The 22,507-nt window shown below is 30.6% G+C and overlaps 4 protein-coding genes across 11 annotated transcripts; 2 read left to right on the top strand and 2 right to left on the bottom strand.

Moving 5' to 3' along the window:
* Nucleotides 1-188: 188 nt before the first annotated feature.
* Nucleotides 189-2,603, bottom strand: Por (Protein-serine O-palmitoleoyltransferase por). Its single transcript, XM_072911459.1, has 7 exons — nt 2,535-2,603; nt 1,953-2,251; nt 1,660-1,852; nt 1,367-1,583; nt 1,146-1,252; nt 857-1,059; nt 189-737 (listed from the first exon to the last, which is right to left on the bottom strand). Exons 2-7 carry the CDS (start codon nt 2,176-2,178, stop codon nt 295-297), a joined length of 1,389 nt encoding a protein of 462 aa, XP_072767560.1. The 5' UTR covers nt 2,179-2,251; nt 2,535-2,603; the 3' UTR covers nt 189-294.
* A 126-nt stretch (nt 2,604-2,729) lies between these two features.
* On the top strand, nt 2,730-4,143 carry LOC140676425 (protein stunted). Of its 2 annotated transcripts, XM_072911460.1 has the most exons (4): nt 2,730-2,859; nt 3,093-3,223; nt 3,359-3,384; nt 3,848-4,143. In XM_072911460.1, the coding sequence occupies exons 1-3, from the start codon at nt 2,831-2,833 to the stop codon at nt 3,370-3,372; spliced, it is 174 nt and encodes a 57-aa protein (XP_072767561.1). In that variant the 5' UTR covers nt 2,730-2,830; the 3' UTR covers nt 3,373-3,384; nt 3,848-4,143. The 2 variants fall into 2 exon arrangements, with proteins under 2 accessions (XP_072767561.1, XP_072767563.1); XM_072911462.1 differs by lacking the exon at nt 3,359-3,384.
* On the bottom strand, nt 3,913-6,695 carry Th1 (negative elongation factor complex member TH1). Its single transcript, XM_072911458.1, has 7 exons — nt 6,598-6,695; nt 5,194-6,169; nt 4,840-5,092; nt 4,547-4,757; nt 4,335-4,475; nt 4,124-4,253; nt 3,913-4,049 (listed from the first exon to the last, which is right to left on the bottom strand). Exons 2-7 carry the CDS (start codon nt 6,167-6,169, stop codon nt 4,015-4,017), a joined length of 1,746 nt encoding a protein of 581 aa, XP_072767559.1. The 5' UTR covers nt 6,598-6,695; the 3' UTR covers nt 3,913-4,014.
* Nucleotides 6,696-7,303: 608 nt separating this feature from the next.
* On the top strand, nt 7,304-22,387 carry LOC140676370 (nuclear pore complex protein Nup153). Of its 7 annotated transcripts, XR_012048554.1 has the most exons (10): nt 7,304-7,569; nt 9,336-9,617; nt 9,694-9,994; nt 10,150-10,370; nt 10,475-10,860; nt 10,942-13,840; nt 14,378-14,499; nt 16,167-16,291; nt 19,677-19,747; nt 19,932-22,387. XR_012048554.1 is itself a non-coding variant. In XM_072911349.1 (8 exons), exons 1-8 carry the CDS (start codon nt 7,495-7,497, stop codon nt 19,963-19,965), a joined length of 4,320 nt encoding a protein of 1,439 aa, XP_072767450.1. In that variant the 5' UTR covers nt 7,304-7,494; the 3' UTR covers nt 19,966-22,387. The 7 variants fall into 7 exon arrangements, 4 of the variants coding, with proteins under 4 accessions (XP_072767450.1, XP_072767447.1, XP_072767451.1 ...); XR_012048553.1 differs by lacking the exon at nt 19,677-19,747; XR_012048552.1 differs by having other exon boundaries at nt 19,677-22,387.
* Nucleotides 22,388-22,507: the final 120 nt, after the last annotated feature.

The raw sequence follows: 22,507 nt of genomic DNA, 5'->3' as shown, positions 1-22,507 counted from the left end.
TATTGTAAATAAAAAATATTTATAATTTAGAAACAAAGCGTTTTTAGACTTACATTCATATTTTTCATTCTTACAATGAGTAGAATATTCTCTCAAAGAGCTATTTCTGGAAACATCTTGTAACATTATATATGTATATATAATTTTTTTTAAGTTTTATAGACACAAAATTGTCTAAAATAAACTGCAAATTCATTTATACATATATAAACGATTTATTTTTATAAAAAAAGGAATTAAGTACATCATCCTTAACAAAATTAATTACATATATTATAAAAATACAAAAATTTGTTATTTCATTAAAAAATATATACAATATGTAGCCAAAGCTACCCAATGACTAGCGAATCCGAGTTCAGTCCACTTATCGATGGTATGGCTATAGCTATATCCTGTTTCTTGCAGATCGGACGTATCAAACATGAGACCTAAATAAGCTAAGTGAAACATCGCCAATCCGGAGAATGCCAGATTTGTTATAAACACCCACCAACAATTGGAAAAATTATGTTTATGTACGCATTTTTGTTTGGCACACTGTTTTGACGCGATACAAGCGTCGAAAATGTCAGCAAGCATGGTTCTAAGTTGAAATTCGACATATGTGTATAATCCTAGACTGAGTAACACGGCTGCTAGTTGAAAGTTTAATCCGTGCAAAAGAGAGCTTATCAAATATGTGATGATCACTGCACCAAACGATCCAAAAGTCTTAATGCTTGGACGGAAGATATCTGTGAAAAATAATATTGAGACAAACTTTATTTTCACATAACAAACACATTTTAAGCTTTATTATATAATTTATTGTTCTTAAAAAAATAAGCACTTTTGAATTAAGATTTATACTTACAAGTCTTGAGCCAATAATGCATTGGAATGTTCCAATAAATAACAACCTGTACAAGAGAGTGTGGAAATTCAATGTACAAAGGTTTAACTATCATTGACGATGAAAGTGGAAATCCACCTAAAACTAATAATGCCGAACCTATAAATGATACGAAGTAGTGAGATGCTCTAAAAGACAATGCATCCCTGTATGCTATCAACCACCTAAAAAAAATGAAAAAAACATTGTTGACTTGGATAGAAAGATTATTATTTATCAAAAATGTGAAATTAATACAATAGATACTAACTTCCAAGAGTTATCTACAAATATCCACTGCATCCAACAGTTTGAAATGCTTAGGAAGACGAAAGAAAGAAGGGCATATCCTATGCCACATATTATCCACCGTTTTGTCTGCAATAGAAATTTTTATTTGTATAAACCATTATTTGATACACTATTTTTAAAAAAAACATATTTTTAGATATTTTTATATAATATATTAAAATTGAACTTGTGATTATGTACCTGAATGTTAGAACAACGCAACAATAGATAATCATTAAAGGATGTCCATGGTCCAAACAAACAAGTTACACCACAGAACATGTAGCCCATATAACTATAAATATCTGGCAAGGTATTCGAATCACTTTTATCAATGGCGACACTAATTCCCTTCATAATCATAACCATAATTACACTGCGTACTTTGTGCAATATTATTGATTGCATAAATAATTCACTGAAAAGTTTAAAATATTATCTACTGAAATATAAGCATCAAGTAATTTGAAAAATATTTTACTAATAAGACATACCAATATGCAATTATCAAAAAAGATGGTAAAAAGACTCCTGTACCACCATGCCATTTTTTTGGCACATGTAAAATAGCATAAGAAAATAGAACATATACAATCAGTATAATTAAGGATTCATGCACATAATGGTGGATAATATATAAGCCTATGATTACTGATAATACATGAAATATATTTTCTGATATGTATCCTGAAATATAAATCATTTTAATTATGACACAAATAAAATGTTCTGCATAAGAAGTATAATAATTAGTAATATTTATAATATATAGAGAAAAAAACCTTACGAATGTGAACAAATAATCTAAATAGGATTATGCAGCCCAATAAAGGCAGCAAATTATATCCTGTATCGTATAGACTAGGACTGAGACAATACTGATACAATTCATATAGAGTTTCCTTCTCTGTATCTGTGTAATCGTAATCATATTCGACATTGTTGTGTAAGCATCCATAGTCCAAACAATCGTCTTCGTCGTTGTAGAAGACTGTGGCGCCTATATCTTCCATCACAAGATGAATAACAAAGAATCCAGTGACTGATTAACATAGCACGTTGCAGAACTGATGCACTGTGTTTAACCTGTTTTTTTTAATAGAAGCAATAAAACTTGGCATAGATAAAGGAAAATATAAATAAGATGAAGTACAATTTCATTCCAATTTAGAGCAAATAATTTAAAATTGTTTAAAAAGACAATGTAAATTGACAAAAATAAAAACCTTGAGACAAATATATTTTTATACCAAGTAATTCTGTAAACTATCACTTGGGCTAATTAATTATGCAAAATCAGGCAGAGAAAATGCATGCAGGATACTATTAAATATTTAAAATGTAAAATTAATATATCTCAGAAATTTACCTTACTTCAAATTATGTGATGAAGCCTGTGTAAAAATAAAGCGTTTAAACGTTTAGAGCTTAAACAACTTGATGTAAGAAGAAAGGTGAACAATGACAATTTCTGACCCATCTCTGATTGGTCAACCTCTGCATCTTCGGGAATAATACACCTTTTTTGATCCATGGTTTCTCTCTGCTTATACTCTATGGTTTGAAACGAAAAACGAATTGGCAACATTGCTTAAGCTTCTGTCTACTCTTATCTCTGTCCATTTAATATCAAATAGTTTGATTTCCAAATATAATTAGCAAAAAATGTCGGCGTGGAGACAAGCAGGATTAAAGTAAGAAAATTAATTCACGTCCTACGTTTCATATTTTATATTCATTTCTTTGCAATTTTACATGTCAAATATATAAAATGTTTTCATCGGGAAAGTATTACATAACCAAATTTTGATCGTTAATATTCGTGGAATATTACTTTACAGAATGTTATTTGTCAAATAATAAATATGTATAATGAAAATTGAAAATGTGTAAACGTGTACAAAAATTGTCATTTCTCCTGTTACAGTTACATTAATTACTCTCAGATCGCAGCAAGGTTAGTCAGACAAGCTTTGAAAGCTGACTTGAGGGCAGATGCTGCCAAACGTGACGAAGTCAATGTAAAGTTTACTCAATGGAAGGATGGGAAACCTATCAGTATGTACCCTTTCATTATTACAATTCTATTCATCATTCATTTTATACTTGTCATTTTCTATTTCCTTCTTTTTTTTTATAGAATTTATTTTTTGATTATACTTTTGTTACATGTTCAATATATTTTTTTTACAGCTGAAAAGATGTAATCACAATGATCAGTAAGTCTGTGATTTGTGTTACAAACATGTATTTAAAAATGTTTGTTATTTTAACAGAATACTTTTTATCTACTATCTTTTAATACAAGTGTGCGACAGTTATTTTCTGAAAAAAAATATTTAACTTTTAACCATTGTGTGTAATATAATCAACCTGTTTTTGTGTTTTCCTTTTTTTAATATTTTTATATTTTTTTTTTATTTATTCTATAGAGACTTAATAATTTTTCAATATTACTTTATATTTTGCAATTATAAGCAATATTATTAAAACATATTAAAATATATACTTAAATATATCATTTATTTCTGCCACAAGATAATATTGTTAGAAATTTAATATAATTTAAATTTTTTTTAAGCAAATAACATTTTTGTGTTTTATTAATAAAAAGCATCTTCCTTTAAAAAAATTTATTATATTTATAATATACTATATATAACATATATATCTTTATTTCAGAAAATGCCTAGATGTGAAGATTTTAGATGGATGCAGAATTCATTCAGTATGTTTATAGCTACAAATTATATATAACAATCTCTGTTTCCATATAAAGTAAAGCCATTCTTTGAATTGTCATTTTCTTTTTTTTTTATTTAACCTACCTGTAATTAATTTTTATAACGTCATCTCAAAACAGAACAGTGTGTCTTGCAATGCACTAAAAAAAATTTTTTTTGTAAGTAAAAAATACTTTTATCAACATTTGTGATTTGTTGTAAATGTTATATTTACCAATAAATTCTGAAACTAGATCATTCTCATTTTCTCCACGCATAGTTCCAGTAATCTCTTCATCTTCTACCATTGGCAAAAATAATTGTACAAATTCTGCTGTATATGGAGGGGCTATTGCTTCTAAAACCTAACATACATTACAAACTCATTATAATAAAATATTAATATATTATAAATTATATTAAAAAAAAAAACAATTATAATTTACCTCTGTGACAAAATATCTAATTAGAGATACATCTGTATCTCCACGTTGCCAACATTGCTTAATATAGCATACAACAGGTACTACACAGCCTCTGCTCAGCAAGTTCACCATTCTATCAATTAACATCTTTTTCATTTCCAGCTGTAGAAAAATTATGCATTAAAACATTGTAGGTTTTTGTTTTTAATATTATTTGAAGACTTTGTACTTACCTGTACAAGTATCTCTAATTCATCTTGTTTGCTTTCAAATAAATGCACAAGTAAGTTTAATACTTTTGTGTGCAACAGAGAATGACAGACTACGACTTCGTCTAGTAAAGCAAGGTGTACAGGGCAATGCTCTGTACACAATTTGAAGTATGACGGTTCTGTTACAGTGCACTCTACCCACCGAATTACACCCACACTTACAACAGGAAATCTACAATAAAAAATATATTGGTAAATCTATAATACAAAATATTTTCTTTTTCATAACATATATATATTAAAAGTCAATCTACCGTATGCATTGATATAGAGTGTGCAACTCTGATATTAATTCGGTTGATCCTTTATTTATATTACATATATTGTGTACTTTCTCAATTGCCTGACTAGTCGATGTTAACTCGTCTCTATTAATTTTACGTGTATTGCCCTTTTTAGGAATTGTTTCGCATACACTTGCTGCATAAGCTAATAAATGTATGTATTTTGATTTATGTTCAGGATTTATTTTAACACCAGGTTTAAAAAGTGCATCAACCAGTAATTCTGTAATGTACAAAATTTTTTCATAGATCTTTTATTATTTTATTATAAATAATTTTTATTATTATTATATATTATATATTACTATTAAATAATCAACATACCTAAGAATTGTGGGTTACGCAGCAGTTCAATAGGAGGTGGTGGTTCTGCAGAATAATTTTTATATAATACATTGATATCAGCAGGATTTAGAGTGTTTCTTGATAACATAGATGCTAATGCTTGACATGCTCCAGGGCTACTGGCAGCACCATTCAGAGCCATTGTTATTGGAGTAACATCATGTCGATTTTGCTGGGCGCATTTAGTAATTTCTTGAGAGAGTCTTTTCATCATAAAACCACCGCGAGATTCCTGTGCAAGAATTTGCAACAAAACTTGACTATACACATAAGTGTGTTGACCATGACACACCATTTTTGCACATTCTTGTATACTGGACTGCCAATTTTCTGTATTTTCAAGAAACCCAGCAATTGCGGTCTTTAATACGCGTGAGAAGACTTCGATTTGTTGAGCTGCAGTTGAAATACTTGTAATTTCACCTTGGAATCCAGCATCAGATATAAGTTTGATAGTAAAATTTAGCATTAAACAATCTGGATATTCTTCTGCGAGTCTATAAATAAGAGATCGCCAAGTGGGATGCTGAATCATTTCGGTCAACCAAGCAGGAGTTTCACCCTCTTCTGTAAAGATTTTGTCTGCTTTCTTGGGATCGAAAGTTTTGAGGATCATATCCTTCAAATTATTTTCAACCATTGCTTGCACATCAGTAACTTTTACCCCGGCAAGAATCAGCCATTCTGCAAGAAGGTTTGCCATTTGTGCGCAAGCTGTATAATTCTTGGACAATAATTCAATGACTTGTTCAGGATTTCCTCCAGCTTGAAAGTATCGTTTAAGTTGGGCAAAAATGCCAGGCTCCATTATGTAATCTGGTGTTTTGAATTTATCTAGACATTCATTTAGTACTTCTTGCGGATTATCAAATGTATCTTCTCCACCGCACTCATCGGTACTTCGATTCATCTCATCTCCCCAACCACTACGATCTTCATCGTAATCGGATTCCATCTAGATAATTATTTAAATGATTAAGATTAATTATTCAGTAATATTATTCTATACAAGATATCTATATACATATATGTCAATTTTCTAAAATTTCAAGAGAGATTCAAGAATGCAATGTATTCAAGAATATTTTTTATTATTCTATCAAATATTTAAAAAATTAACACAAATATATAAAATTGCGTATATATGAAAATATTTAAATTTTCTTTCTTTTTATAAAAAATAAACAATCTATAATATATTTTTATTATAATATAATAATATTAAACATTTTCAATATAGGTTAGAAAAAAATAATTATTAAAACACAGCAAACACTTTTGTATAAATATTTCACTCTTTTTGAAAATAAAAAAAAAGAAATACATAAAATATATATTATAATTCTTCTATCATTGAATTAATAAATGTTTCTATTCACATACCTTGTATAAACAATATAAATAAAACCAATAAAACTGTCGATATCGCTATCGATTGCTAAACGCCAAACCACCAAATAGCAAATAGCGCCAAACTGCCAACTGTTAAATGCCAAATGCCAATATTGAAGGTAAAGTCACATGGTGCGGAATAGAAGTACGAAATAGAAAATGCGTCATAGAAACAGCCAATCAGAGCTTAAGTAGACCTTGCGGCAAAGCTCTGATTGGCTGTTTCTATGACGCACTCTCTATTCCGTATTTCCATTCCGCACCATGTGATTTCACCCTAAGGCTCCTACATGCGGTATCACGTGATTCACAGTTCACAGGATGACCAATCAATCCGCCATTCTTCCGGAAATAACGAGTAACGTCGATATGATTGGTTAGCAACGATTGGCTGTTGGTTTTTAGCGCGCGTCAATGCGTTCATATTATCAACGTTACGTTTGCCCAATCATTTTTATTTCTATAACCGATATACCGATTTACAGTTATATTTTATTGCTTCTGTTTTTCGACTCATTCTAATAATTTTGACAGTTACGCATCGATAATATACGCGGTAATAGGAGGAGTGTTCCGCGCGCACAACGGATGCAAATAAGCGCGCGATGCGCGTGTCACGTGGACAGACGCATCGGACAGCGCACGATTCGAAGGAAGCCCTGTAGCGCCGTAGTGGCGGTTTCGGGGCCGAGGCTCGGCCATATTTCCTCTCGTGGGTTTCCGCTGGCAAGGGAGAAGGTGGTGCTGTCCCGAGAGCGACAAGAGAGACAATTTTTCACGGAGGCGATGATCGTGTCGTGCGCGCGCGTCTCGTAACCGATTATCGTGTAGTGTGGTAGTGCAGCGTGCGGTGAAGTGCGGACCCGAAGCTGAACCGGACCCTGAAGAATGTCCAAAGGAAGCGGCAATCCGGCCGGCAGGCGGCCGTCGTCGCGCAACGCGAAGCCCTATGACGCGAACAACGTGAGTAGCCTCGGTCGCGAGCCCGCGGCTCGAGCCAGCGTGCCCAAAGTGACAGGCTGTCGATTGTCGGATCGACATCGAACGCCGACGTTTCCTCGTCGCATCGTATCGTCTCGCATGCCCGTCCTTTCCCCACGACGGAGTCCCGCCGCGCGATACCCGCGATATCGTGGTTATGTGAGTAAGCTTGCTTCATGATAACCTCATTCTTGCCTATATCGTGCATATGGTTTTGTCCACGCGTATCTTGTAACCTTGAAGCGAGCGGTTTTATTATCTCCGGCGAAAGATATACGCGATACTCGTATCTCGAGATCCTCTGGATCCCTGGCTGGTGATTTGAAAAACGCGAATCATACCTCCTCTGCGTCTTTCTCTCTCTCTCTCTCTCTCCCTCCCTCTCTCCCTCTCCCCTCTCTCTCTCTCTCTCCTGTCTCTCCTGTCTCTTTTTCTTTCTACCGTGCCCCTTTGCGAGCGTCACGCGCTCTGCGTAGGTCTTCGCGCGAATTCTCGCGGTATGTTATCGCTCGTAATGCGTGTAGACAATTCTTGAATACGAATCCTTACACGCTTTGTCGGAGTAGAATTTGTCCGTGCATTGCGTAATATAATGTAACTTGAACGTTAGTTGTGAAATAAGGCTGACTTACATTAGACTTGTATCTACTTGCGGTCTTTTATACTTGGAAATTAATGATGAAATCAAATAGGAATATATAAAATCAATATGTGTAATTTTTTCTTAGAACTATTTAATTTTATTATTATTATTTTTATAAAACGAAATATATTTTTGTGGGATACTTTATATTATTAGATTTTATGATTTTAAAACTTGTAAAGAATTTAAATAGTGTAATATTTATACTTTATCATGATTTCTATATATATCAAAAAAATATTAAATATTTAAGTTAACTTTTTGCAACAATAAGTATATAATCCTCAAATGAAAAAAGCATAAACTAATAAAAAATTTATAGTATGACAAATTATATAATATATTTGTATAAATCATACATACAGAAACCACTAAAGTTTGTTTAGTAACAATAGTCAGTCACTATAATATCTTGCAACAAAAATTTTTAGTAAATAAATGATATTTTATAGTACAGATGTATGTTGAATGAAATTTTGAATTAATATTTATCAGTATTGCATATATATATATATATATATATAATTTTTTTCTTCTCTCTTATTTAATTTAAAATTTAAAAATATTCCATTAATATATATATATATATATATATATATAATTGAATTTAAAAATATTATTTTATTAAATAATCAATTTAATACACCTATTAGTATTTTTATGGTAATATATTTGAAATAAACTACAATTACTCTTAATATTCTTAATTTTTAATTTTTTAATTTTTAATGTTAAATTTACAACTCTCCACACCTCCTACTCATTTATATATATATATATATATATATATATATATATATATATATATATGTATATATTTTTTTTTTTTATTAAGTTTAGAAAGCTTTTATATATCGTTATTATTTTATTATTTTTTAAAATACTTACAAAGATGTTCCTTTATATTTGATATTATTTATAGTATGCTTGATCTTAACATTGATGAAAATACATTATGTACATTATTTTTAATAATTATTTTTACTCTATAGTAAAGAAAACATGTGAAATATTATAATAATGCCTAATTACTTAAATTTGCATTAATCATATAATTACATAATTAATTATATACATATTTATAACATATTTATATTATTTACAGTCATTTGTAAGAAAAATGGCAACAAAGGTAACAGATTTTATACCACAATCGTCGTGGATTAGTAAGTGGTTCAATCCTCTCCAAGGTAATGATGATGTATTAGAGAGTAGAGAGAATATTGATGAAACGGAAGATGATACACAACAGCCTCCTCCTAATAAGCGATCACGTATCTGTATGGATACTATTCATCCACCTGGCACATTTTCTATACAAACAAGAGCTAAAAGTGCATTAAACACGATTGAATCTTCTAAGGAGCAATATCTTGTTCATAATGAGGTAATAATTAAATGTATGAATGAAGCATTTAGAGAAAAAAGAGAAAAAGATTCATTTTGCTTGTTTCAACTTACAGAGAGAAGATTTTTCGGAACTTGCAACAGCTGGACCAAGTGGGGTAGGCCGTTTAATATCTTCGACTCCTGCAATGCAAGCAGATATTAGGACTGTAACGTCTCACAAATCTGACTTAAATTTAGCTTCATCAATTAATAATGGGATAATAAATGGAATTGATGATAATTCAGAGTCGAGTGAAAGTACTAGTGGATGCAGTTCACTTATTCCACAAATAAATAGACATGAAGGCCCATCAAATTTATACAATTCAACATTTCCCAGTAGAAAGAGACATATTGATGATAAATTGACATTTAGTGAGTGTAAATTACATACTGCATATGAAATTACTGAAATTAATATATTATATAAGTCTTGTTAAAATCAGTTTATAACTTTTTATTTCTAAAGAATAATATGTTAATATGTGTATATGTTCCACATTTATGTAAATCCTATATTTTTGTTTCAGCTAATCATTTACAATCTCCGAGATCTTTGTTTTTAGACAGTAATTCTCGCGATACTTTAAGCAGTCGTAGACCAAGTTTCAACGCATCAGTTATGACAAATGTTCTAGACCGCACGTCTCCCCTGTCCTCTCCTTTTTATAGTGGTAATATCACTTTTGGGGGTGCAAATGCAGCAGGGTTTTACAAACAAAGTCGTACTCTTTTTAATAATTCAAGTGAGGTATGTAATTCAATTATTTTTTATGGTAAAGTTTTTATGCTTCAAATTACAAAGATTATTTATTATTGATATAATAATTATGTCCATATATTTATTAATTCTAGTTACAACTTAAAGTACCAAGGAGGACGAATGTTGAAGTTAAACCTTCCAATACAGTAGATGATTCATCGGGTATGAGTCAAACTGCAAAAAAAATATTGGAAGCATTAGAACATTTTTCATCACCTATATCTGATGCAAAGAAAATTCCATTGAAAAACACAAATAATGCTTTATTCTCGGGCAGAAAAAGATCGCGTGAAGAAGTAGCGAGCCCATCTGCTAGGATCGGCTTGCGTCATTTGACGCGCGAATTGACAGTACCAACCGTTCCCGATATATTGAAACTAAGAAGACGACAAAAATTGCAAGATACAACCCTTGCAGCTAGGAAAATTGTTTCTTCTCGCAGTGATCCTCCTCCGCCTGCACAAGAATATCGTTTGAGGTATTTATCGAATACAATTATATACACTTATCCGGATTTTTAGGAAATAAATAATATTAAAAATTTTTTTTTTTTCCTTAGGATGGATGATGCCGATAATGAAAAGTATCGTGGCAAGCTGAAGGGCAAGTCTAAAATAAATTTAGAACAAGAAGAAACAGTGGCGCCTATAAATTTGCCGAACGTACCTCTGCCAATAACAACGTTACCGAATTTCAATTTCACGCTATCATTTCCTGCTTTACATTCTACAGGAAAAACTATAGCAAATAAAGAAAACACATTTACATTTGCTAGCCCAATTAAAATGCCAGATGTTGAAAAAAATTTACAGTCTGTCAACAATTATACTTTCAGTAACCCAATCAATGCTGATGATAGTGCAAGTAAAACAATTGATTCGAGCTCGTGTTCGATAACAGAGAATATTGGGTCTACTGCAGTCTTCTCCACTGATGGTACAACTACATCTATGCCGAATTTCATTTGGTCCGGCTCGTCTACAGCCCCTAGATTAAAAGCAAAAATAAAACACAGCAAAGATGATTTTGTCGAACCTGTAATAGTGCATGAACAAAAATCAGAAAGTGTTATGAATGTATTGAGCTCCAAGTCTAAAATAGAATCTACTTTAACTGAACAGTCAAAATCGGCATTGGTTTCTGAAAAAACACATACAGACAAGGTTATCAGTGCATCTATCCGCTCAGATTTAGATATCAAGAACACATTTGATGACACGTTGTCTTGGGAATGTAATGAATGTCTGATCAAGAACAGTGACACAAACAAACAGTGTACTGCGTGTAAAGTCGCTCGACCAAATCCTAATGACAAAACTTTGTCAATATGCTCAATATCAACGATAGATCCTGTTGTAAAGTCGAAACCAGTTGTAGACGATTGCTTCGGTTCTCAATTTAAATTATCTACAAATCAGTGGGAATGTACAATATGCTGTGTAAGAAACAAACAGAATGATGTCAAATGTGTAGCATGTTCTGCGGTAAAACCAGGAAGTAATACAGATGTGATGCAACAAACTACGATCAAATCTCAAAATTATAATCTAATGGAGAGGTTTAAACCTGCTGAAGGATCATGGGAATGTCCTGGTTGCTTGCTAAGAAACGCCGCGAATATTATTACATGTCCTTGTTGTAATGCATCTAAACCTACTTCCATAAAAACAAACCTGAAAAAGACGGATACTGTTACAGACTCGTCTTTACAAAAGTCAAGCACTGCTGATATAGACAACATGGCAACTCAGGAAACAACATCTAGTAATTACCAAATAATGAACACGTCACCTAAACCTACTTCCATAAAAACAAGCCCGAAGAAGACGGATACTGTTGTAGCTACTGTGGCCTCACAGAAGCCGAATATTGTTGATACAAACAGCACGGCAATGCAGGAAACATCAAGTAATTCCGAAATAATGAACAAATTTAAACCAAGCAAAGATTCTTGGGAGTGTCCAGAGTGCCTTGTGAGAAGCAACAACTCTGTTACCATCTGTCCTTGCTGTAACACCTCTAAACCTAATTCTTTTGGCCAGTCGAGCAACGCAGGTCAAACATCGACTAAAGGATTTGGAGATAAATTTAAAAAGCCGGAAGGTTCGTGGAGTTGCGAGTCTTGCTTTGTACAAAATGACGCAAACCAAACGCAATGTGTAGCTTGCCAAGCTTTGAAGCCTGGTAGTGTAAAATCAAACAAACCTGCATTGAGCACTACTAGCTCTACTTTGCAGTTTAAGTTTGGTGTACCATCTGATACATCAAGCTTAGCTAATTCAAGTGGCTTTAATTTCGGCATAGATAAGGCTGATAATTACTCTAACTCTGATACTGTATCACCTTTAAATGGATTCAAATTTGGTAATCCGCAACAGGTAATGCGTGACACTTCCACGAATGCAACGACTACTTGTCTTCCAACTTTTGCTCAACCTACTTTCACATTTTCCGACTCAAAGACTCAGTCAGCCACGATACCAACTTTCGGCCAAGTTCCGACAACATCCGCCGCATTATCTACGAATCTATCGTTTGGAGAAAAAAAGCCAGCTGAAACATCTACTCCGTCATCCGACAAATCCGCAAACGATACGCCAGCTGCTACGCTCTTCCCAATCGTGTCGAGTTCCACGTCGCTTTTCAAGAATAATGAATCGAAAACGACGATAGCATTCGGCACGGATAAACCGTCAGCGTTTGTGACAACAGATAGTAGCAAGCCGTCAGGATTTATCATGCCCGAGAAAATTCCAACATTTGGCAGTAATACACAAGATAGTAAGCCCTCGATCTTCGGAACGCCGGAAACTAAATTGCCCACTGTATTTAATTCACCCTCGGTAAATACTCTACCGACGTTTGGCATACCGTCCAGCAGCAGCGCTACTCCCTCGCTTTTCGGATCATCCAATAACTCTGCTGCTTTCGGAAACAACACTACGCCCGCTTTCGGCAACACTGCAACGACGCCCGCTGCTACTCTGTTCTCGTCTACTAAGCCTAGCGTTGAGACTGACTCAGCGTCGAATTCTTCTTTATTTAAGTTCGGTTCGGCATCATCGCAGCAACCAGCGAGTGGTACAGGCAGTGGATTTAACTTTTCTGCAAACGTTAATCCGGCTACATCGTCTACGAAGCCGCTCTTCACATTTGGTAACAATTCGACCGCATCGCCAAGTAGTCACAATATGTTTGGTAGTGGTACATTCGGAGCTAATACCGCTTCAACGAATACCAATGCCAATTTTACGTTTAACACACCTAAACAAGAAACACCGACAGCGTTCGGTCAAGGCACCGCAACAACTCCGATGTTTGGTGCCCCGCAGACAAATCCACAGACTCAAGCAACATCGCCATCGTTTTCTTCTACCCCTTTGCCTAGCACAGGATTTAATTTTGCATCTGCAGCTGCACCTGCTGCAGTGTCAGGAGGCTTTAACTTTGGAGGAATGGTAAATATAAATTAATTGCACTAGTTGGCTAGTTGAGAGTTAGGCGTGGAAAATAAGAACAAAGACCATCATCAACAACTATTACATTGCTATATACAACATTTATATACAACATTAACGATCGTATAAATATACAATTTGGATATATAATTCTTATCCCTGTGATAAATCAGTCTCATTCTCGAGATGTACGCAATTGTGATCATTAATATTCTATATAACATTATAATAGTTACTGATGATAGTCCAAACGAGATTGAAACAGACAATAAATATAAATAAAATAAGAAAAATTTAGCGTTTTTTATTTTCTATGCTTAGCTCTCAACCAGCCTAATTTTTTACTATAGTATAGTCATATACCGGAACCTTTAATTTGATTTGAATTAATTGCATATATATATTTCATCAATAAGATAAGATATTAATCCCTTCCTCCCTTTCATACATATATATATATATATATATATTTAATTTTTTTTTATATTTCTCAAAATTTTATAATATTAGTAATTGGTATGCATTATGATGTTGCAGTCGTCTACGCCAACCGGAGGATTCAATTATAATCCCCCTACTACTACTCCTACAGTAGTTTTTGATCCTAACAGTCGGCCTTCGTTCAATTTCACCAAAGGAAACGCACCGACAGCATTCAAGTAAGCATATTGACTGATTGATTATATACAGAGTGAGTTAAAAAAGATATAACTTTTTTGGGATTCAAACGAAATAAATACTTGACTTTTTAAATAATTATTTTATTTAGACTTGATAATTATGGATTATATGAAATATAACAGTTTCTGGCTGTGACAAATGTTAGTTCTGTTGACGAATTTTTCACAGATTTTAGATGATATTTCATTTGTAGTCACAAATGAAAATTATCCTTCAGTTAATCAATCATTGTTTTTATGTATCTTTCCTTTGAAGTATCCAGAAAAAGTCTAATGCTATTAAATGCGTATGATCTGAATGGCTATTCAGATCAATATTGCTGATGTTTGAAATTAATTAATCTGGAAACATTCTCCTCAAAATTTCATCGTGGCTCACGTTGTGTATGTCGTAGCACCGTTTTGTTGGAATCTTATATTTTCTAAGGCTAATTCATCCAATTTTCATATCAAGAAAATCTCAATCATTTCGCGTCATATCATCGATCATCATAACAGCATAGGATGTCTACTCTTTGAAAAAATATGGTAAACCTGTAATTCTGAGGTATTTCTTTTGTACCTGGAAAACTCAGGAACTTCTCATGGAATTTTATTGAGATTCAATAAAAAAAAATTCTTTAATAATGTTTTTATATTGTAAACGATCGACAATCCGCTGATAAATCAATTATGAATTACGTGTTTAAAATATATTATAAATATATATCTGTTTTTATTTATATATTTAATGTCTTAACAAAATATTGAATATGTATTTTTTATTTTTAATGATAAAAAAATTAAGATGCTGTGTGCAAGTGAAAGATATTTATCTTGCAAAATCTATTCAATTTTGTTTAACGCATTCCTAAATCTAGCACTTGAAAGTGAGTCTTTTCTTTCGTATAATGGAAAATTGTAGAAAACACAGACACAATAAAAAAACTTGTTTTAAGCCAGACATCCACCAATTGCGCATGTTCGTGAACATTACAAATGATAAATTTTTGGTGAAGACGTCAAGCACGATCAAAAAATGCTTAGTATTAGTAAAATGTTTGTAAACTTTTGTTAATGATCTGAGCAATGTTGGTACATAACAACTGAAAATTTATTAATTTCAAGTTCGTGAACACTCGTAAATATTGTGCACAGTTGATGTGCACAGTGTGGTGCTGTTTTAAAAAGCACCAAAAAATCTTCAAAGTATTCTCTTTATTTCAAAAGAATTTGAAAGTAAATTATCTGGAAGATTAGAAAATTTTCAGGAAATTTTTTTATAAGGAGTAGACACCCTGCAGTATTATTTATGGCGTTCATAAAAAAGATCCAATATCATTTCTAGTCCAAATACCACACTGTCTCTTTACGAGAAATCACTGATGAATTAAATATAAATTTTAAACAAAATAATACTGAACATTACATAATTATTTTGTTTGTCAAATAATGATTTCCTCGCCAAAATATGGATTGTTTTAAAAAAGCTGCAAAATTAAATTATACTATATTCTCGACATAATTCTCAAGTCTAAATAAAGTAATCTTTTAAAAAAATTATTTTTTATTTTATTTAAGAATTATTCATCAAAAAGGTTCTTCTTTTAGCCCACTTTATACTTACAGTAATACTAAATGGATATTTATATTATCTTGTTTTATAGCGCTCCATCCCAATCGGTAGGATCACAACGGAAAATCAAAAAAGCATTTCGAAGATGCGTGCGGTAGAGAGCATGTGACATAATGTTCACACACACACACGTACACATACACTACATACACACAGGTGCGTCCTTATATCTATCTGTATATCTGGGTGTATCCCTGTATGTATGTTAAGCGTTATACAATATGTAAAATGAAATTCTGTCATACATCAATCGATCACATCAGTGTGGTGGTATATACCAAGCATCTTTGTAATATAGTAACCCGAAGCTAACCCCCGAATATGCTTGCGTACAACCACTTGTGTTCTCTCTACAGAAAAAGAAATGTAAATTATAAATTATTTAAATTATACAGTAATAATGAAAATACCCTCGAGTTGGCATGAAGCCAGTGAAAATCGTGATGCCGTTGCATTACTAAGACCTCTTACCAAAAAAAAAGAAAAAAAAAAAATCAGACGTGGTGCGTATGTACCAACATAACGTACTCAAGATACATACATATTTACCGAAATTGAAAAATACCTCCATAAAGAAAACTTATAATAAGCACTTAACATGTGCAATCGAAAATTAAAAACTAGTGGGAGTGGGAGATTGTCACCCGCTCAGGTAAGTATAAGTCAGTCACACTGCGCTCATAGCACTGTTGTTTGTAAGAGAATTTTGATGTTATATATTCGAAAAAGGTATAAATTTAAAAGCGCAAGTATAAAATAATTTTCTTATTAAATGTTATACACAGAGCAAAGAGGTTACACAGTTAAATATAGTTACGTTTGAATATTTTTGACATATTTGAATAACATAAACAGATTTTTAAAAAAAAATCAGAAAAATTTGAGAAGACAAGTATAATAATTCTCTCTCTCATAATAATTTGAAATTAACTTTCGATAGCTTTTATATTATTTAATAATTTTTTTATATGTATTTGACTCTTTAAATACTGTGTGTAATATTTTACTGAGGAATTTATTTACCTGTCCACTAAAAACATAGAAGATAATAAACGTTTAGTTGCCTCTTATATAGTTTTTTTTGTTGAAACCTTAATTTGTTTCTATGTGTATGCATTATATCTTCCATTTAATGAAAGTTGTATTAGTTATTTTAAAAAATTTCTCTTACAAGAATCTGCATGTAATTGAACAATTACTTTAGTGTTGTCACTTTTCAAAATGTCCGTATATATATATATACCAATCTGAAGACATTTGTAGAATATGGTGACATTGTGCACGAGCATTGTGAACTGACTATATATCAATAAAATCCCACTATACACACATATATACACATATACGCGCATTAATTATATTTTAATTAGAATTTCGTGGACAGCCCTACACAATCTTTGTAGAGAACTAGTCCAGGAAAAGTGTAATATACACAAAAATGGCATTCGGATAGTACAAACTGACGATTACTGAACGTTTCCATTGAGTAGTCGAAATTGTATATTTTTTTTATATATTGAATGAAATAATTCTATAAGAAAATACTGAATGCCATTTTGATAGGATTATATTATAATGTGTGTTTTATCATAGAATGAATGAAATAAATTTGAAAGAAGGAATATGTTGAATGGGAATAGATTATTACGGGGCTTCTAAAGAGTTTCTTTTTAAAATCTTATGAAATATAGGTAATTCTTGTTTATGAGGCAAGTTTCGGAATCTTTTTCTCTAGTTGTGCACTAGTTTTCAATTATTATTATTAATATGCTTAGATATTAGAAATAAATCAAAATTTGACTCAATTTAATATTAAAAATTTGATTAATATATTATTGATTTCTATCATAGTTTATCATATTAAAATATTTATATCATCTTGAATATTATTAAAATAAAGCCAATCAAAATTGAAAATTTATCAAATTTTTCTTCATTATTTGGTTATAATGTTTGCAAATAATGTAATAAAAAAGTAAAAAAAAAATCTCTAATTTGTTGACCTTTTAAATATTCGATAAATGTTTCTTTTATTACTTAAATAGAGTTTATGTTTTAGGCAAAAAAGTAAAGTTAAGTATTTTTTTTATAAAACATCATAATACAATTCATGCTCGAATAATAAATAATTAATTTCTGTAAGTGCAATTTTTAGAATGACATTAATTTATGAAGCTAATTTTGAAACTTTACTACTTCAATAATTGAAATTGTAAACTATTCTTTTTAGAAGTCCCTAAAGTGGAAAGTAGTTAGATGGCATATAATAATGATTAATCAATCATTATTGAAATCGTGCACATCTTATTTAAGATTAGACTAGTTGTGTACAATGTTGGCTTAGATATGACAGTAGCCAAAAATAACTCGGCACATGACCCATCTTATGCCATATTAGACATCTAGGTACAACATATTCTGTTAATACTTTGTTATTTATCCCTGTTGTTATATAATATTTACACATAGTAAACATATGAGAGATTTTTTTATGTTCTATACATTATTAAGGGACAAAAATTCATAATAACTACTTTATGTTAAGCACTTGTATTTTTAATATTGTCAAAATACCCTTTGTAGGTGTATCTCCCATTTAAGATATAAACAGTGTTGATTAAATATATAATGCACTGGCATATGGGTGATTTTAAGAAAACTTTCCTGTGATGCAACTGAAGGTTAAATTAGTCTCGAGTTGTTTCGATAAATAATAATTTAAAAATTAATTCACGATTAATATAGGGGTACAATTATTTTAGTTTTTAAGAAAGAAACCCATACTGAATAACCTACAAAGGATTTTTTTGGACATATAACTAAGTGATTGACACAAGACTCTGTTTTACATGATCACAAAACAAATTTTGTATTGTAATTAATGGTAGAGTGAGGCTGCGCTGAGATATATCTGTGCTGCTGTCTTACACTGTGAACATTCTCTGTTGAGGCTGTGTCGTCCATTTGTCTATGAATAGACAAATTTCCAAATTAATATATCGAATATATTGCCTACACAAAGGCAATACCTTTATATTAAATTTCGCGTATACATATGGCCTTATAAATACATAATGAACGTATAACGTAGATGTATTAACGACTATAAGGCAAATCGTATTGGACTTGTTTTGTAGCTTTATATGCTCTCCATTCTCTAATATGTTTGCATAAATATCCGAAGAGAGTACTGTATTAAAAATATTCAACAATAGATATGTAACATCTCATGATCTTACTTTAATATCATGTTAATCTGTAATATTATTCAAGTGTATCATATGAAATTTTTAGGATTATTATTATGAGCTGAAAAAAGATAATTTTAATTAACTATATTTTTCTTAACTACATTTGATATTCTTAGTACAAATCTTTTGTTAATAAATTGACTGATGATACATTCAAGTTTTACATTTAAAAAAATGTGAATGTGAATTTATATTTTTTTGCATTAAAAATTATATATAAAATTTTTTCGTTATAAAATAACAATGAATATAAAAGCTATGTGTCTTAAAATGTGTCATATTATTGTCAGATTGCTCAAAGGATTATGTTTAGAACCTGAAAACAAAAAGATTCGTATTTGCAGAATGGAATACTATGATTGTACGTATAAATTTTAAAAAATTGAAAATTATTATAAGCTAATGAGTAGATAAAATTTTGTCCAAAAAAAGGGCAAATTTTCAAGCTTTTCTTTCTCTCTTTTTTGTAAAAAATCGCATATACGCGCATTTAACAATAATTATATTCATATATTTTATAAAAATGCATATTCTTTTTATTTCAGATTACGAAGTATAGTCCCTGAGACAACACAATAATAGCACGGCAAGATACTTAACTTTAATATACATCATTATTTTCGAATAAAATTTTTATATAAAACATTCTCTCAAAATGTACGTTATCAATATGTCAATACTTAAATTAAAAACATTCTTATTAGAAAGAAGAAAACCTTTTCTACTTTCTTTTATTCTTTTACTAACTTTTATTGTGACGTTCTTACTTTAGACGTTAAAATTTGTCATGATTGTTTTCATGTTATATTTTTATGTATCATGGGATGTTACAATATGTCAAATATTCCGAGGCCTTATTATAATCTTAGTCCATTGGAAATCATGCATTGTACTGAATTTTTCTGAATGTCTGTAATGATTCTATCAAAGATGTATTAAGCAATTATCTAATGGGATTCAGAAATGAGGGAGTTTGTTATGAAATAAATCCAATGACTGACTGTAATTAAATAAAATAATATGTAGGAGAATGTTCACTGTATGCTTCAGGTGCTATGGGAATGTTGTTGCATTCTCATGACATGATGTAACATTAGTTAATATTATGAAAAGCACATCGGTGTTTCTCAACCGATGAATCATATAGAACAATTCAAAAGCGATTTGTTATAATAAGTGTAATATGTAAAGTGTATAAGGAAAGCCATCTTTATTCGTACAAGCAAAGTTGACGAAATACGCTAATATCGCGATTGAATCTCTCTTTTTTTTCTTTTATTATTATTATTTTTTTTATTATCATATCAAAAGTGTACATACTAATATCTTAAAATCTGTAAGCCACAATTTATTTCTTTAAGACGCTAAACTATTAAATGCATTTGGTTTTACAGAATATACAGGTAAAATGTAAGCGATGTCAATAATACTCGCAATAATAATAAAAAAATATATATATACTATATATATATATATATATATATATATATATATATATATATATATATATATATATATATGTGGAATTTTTTTGTGGACCAGAAAAACGCAAAAAATAATTGTTACTGTTTCGATTCTTTATCTTTATTGAATAAAGGTGACATAAAGTGTTGCCTTAATGGATAGCTCTTGTAACACTCAGGAGCTACTTGGAGCTTGTGTTGAGAAACACCGTGATAGATACATTAACATTATTACGAATACTATTCTTAATACTAATCTCTGTTTATCTATAATGATTATATAATTATGCACATAATAATTATATAATTATCTAACTATGTGTATAATTATATGATTATACACGTAATAATCATGTAATTATATAATTATATTAGGATAATATAAAAAATACTAATTAAAAACGACGAGGATAATTAATTTTTGGGTTATAGTTTTATTTCATATTTAGAAAAAAAAGTATATAAGAGGGCATTTAGTAAAATGGTTTGAACTAAAGAATTTTATATAGCCTATGCACATACACACACACACACACACACACATTAAAATAATTAAAAATTATTTACTCTCTCTTTCTCTCTCTCGTATGTGAAGGAAAAATTATTAAAAATGTGCAAATCCATATTAAAATTCTTTGGGTCAAAAAGTAATCTAGAGATGGACATAAATTTACAACATAAATTCGGTCGCTATTCCAATGTTTAAGATAAAGTATATTTTATGGGATATGTTTTTCATTTTGTTTTAATCCTGTAAGTAGTAGGATCGCTCCTTGACAGTTCCTCAAAGAAATATACAAAATAAGAGATGCATATTGTGAATTATTGTATCACATTCGTGGTTTTCGACATCTTAAATTGTATACATATGTTATATATATACACACATATATCGCTCTACAAACTGTTATAACAATCTATTTCAAAAGATAATTTTCAACAACACGATACGCAAACAATTTGTTTTGGACATTTTTTAGTAGAGTGTGAATCATTTAATATGCTACTTCCGTTTCTTGCAGAAAAAAAATGTATATATATATATATATAATATATTTATATACATTTACTGCAAGAAATGAATATATATAATTCAATTAAATAAGTTACAGTAAAAAATGTTCGAAATACCTCATTAAAGGATTCCTTAACAATATAGTCCCTTAAATAACAATTACAATTTGCGTTATTATTAACTATTCCATATACAGTACAATGTTTATTCAACATTAAGATTATGAGCATAACTAACAGATTATCCTTATTTGTTCTGTTTCTTCATTTAGTATAGTTATATAGGAAATTACAAATAAAGTAAAACAAATTATCTGTAATTGTAATATAAAAAATGCATATGTTTATTTTTTAGATCCACAGTTTCGATACAATAATGTGTTCTTACTAACTCAGAAATTTGACATACATAAAATTTTGTCATTCGTAAATAATAGTACTCACTCTGATTCTGCTATTTACACTTTAAGATCATGGCTATTTAAGTTAATCTAAAGATTTCATCACTGCTATATACTTTTTAATTACACAATGTAAATAGGAGAGCATGTATATAACAATATATATATATATATATATATATATATATATATATATATCAATATATGCTCAGCGATGATATACATTCTATTATGTCAAGAAAC

Source organism: Anoplolepis gracilipes, chromosome 2 (genome assembly GCF_047496725.1).
Source record: "Anoplolepis gracilipes chromosome 2, ASM4749672v1, whole genome shotgun sequence".
In the NCBI taxonomy this organism is placed as follows: Eukaryota; Metazoa; Arthropoda; class Insecta; order Hymenoptera; family Formicidae; genus Anoplolepis; species Anoplolepis gracilipes.
The sequence above is the reverse complement of the archived record's forward strand: the minus strand, read 5'-3'. Positions and strand labels throughout refer to the sequence as shown.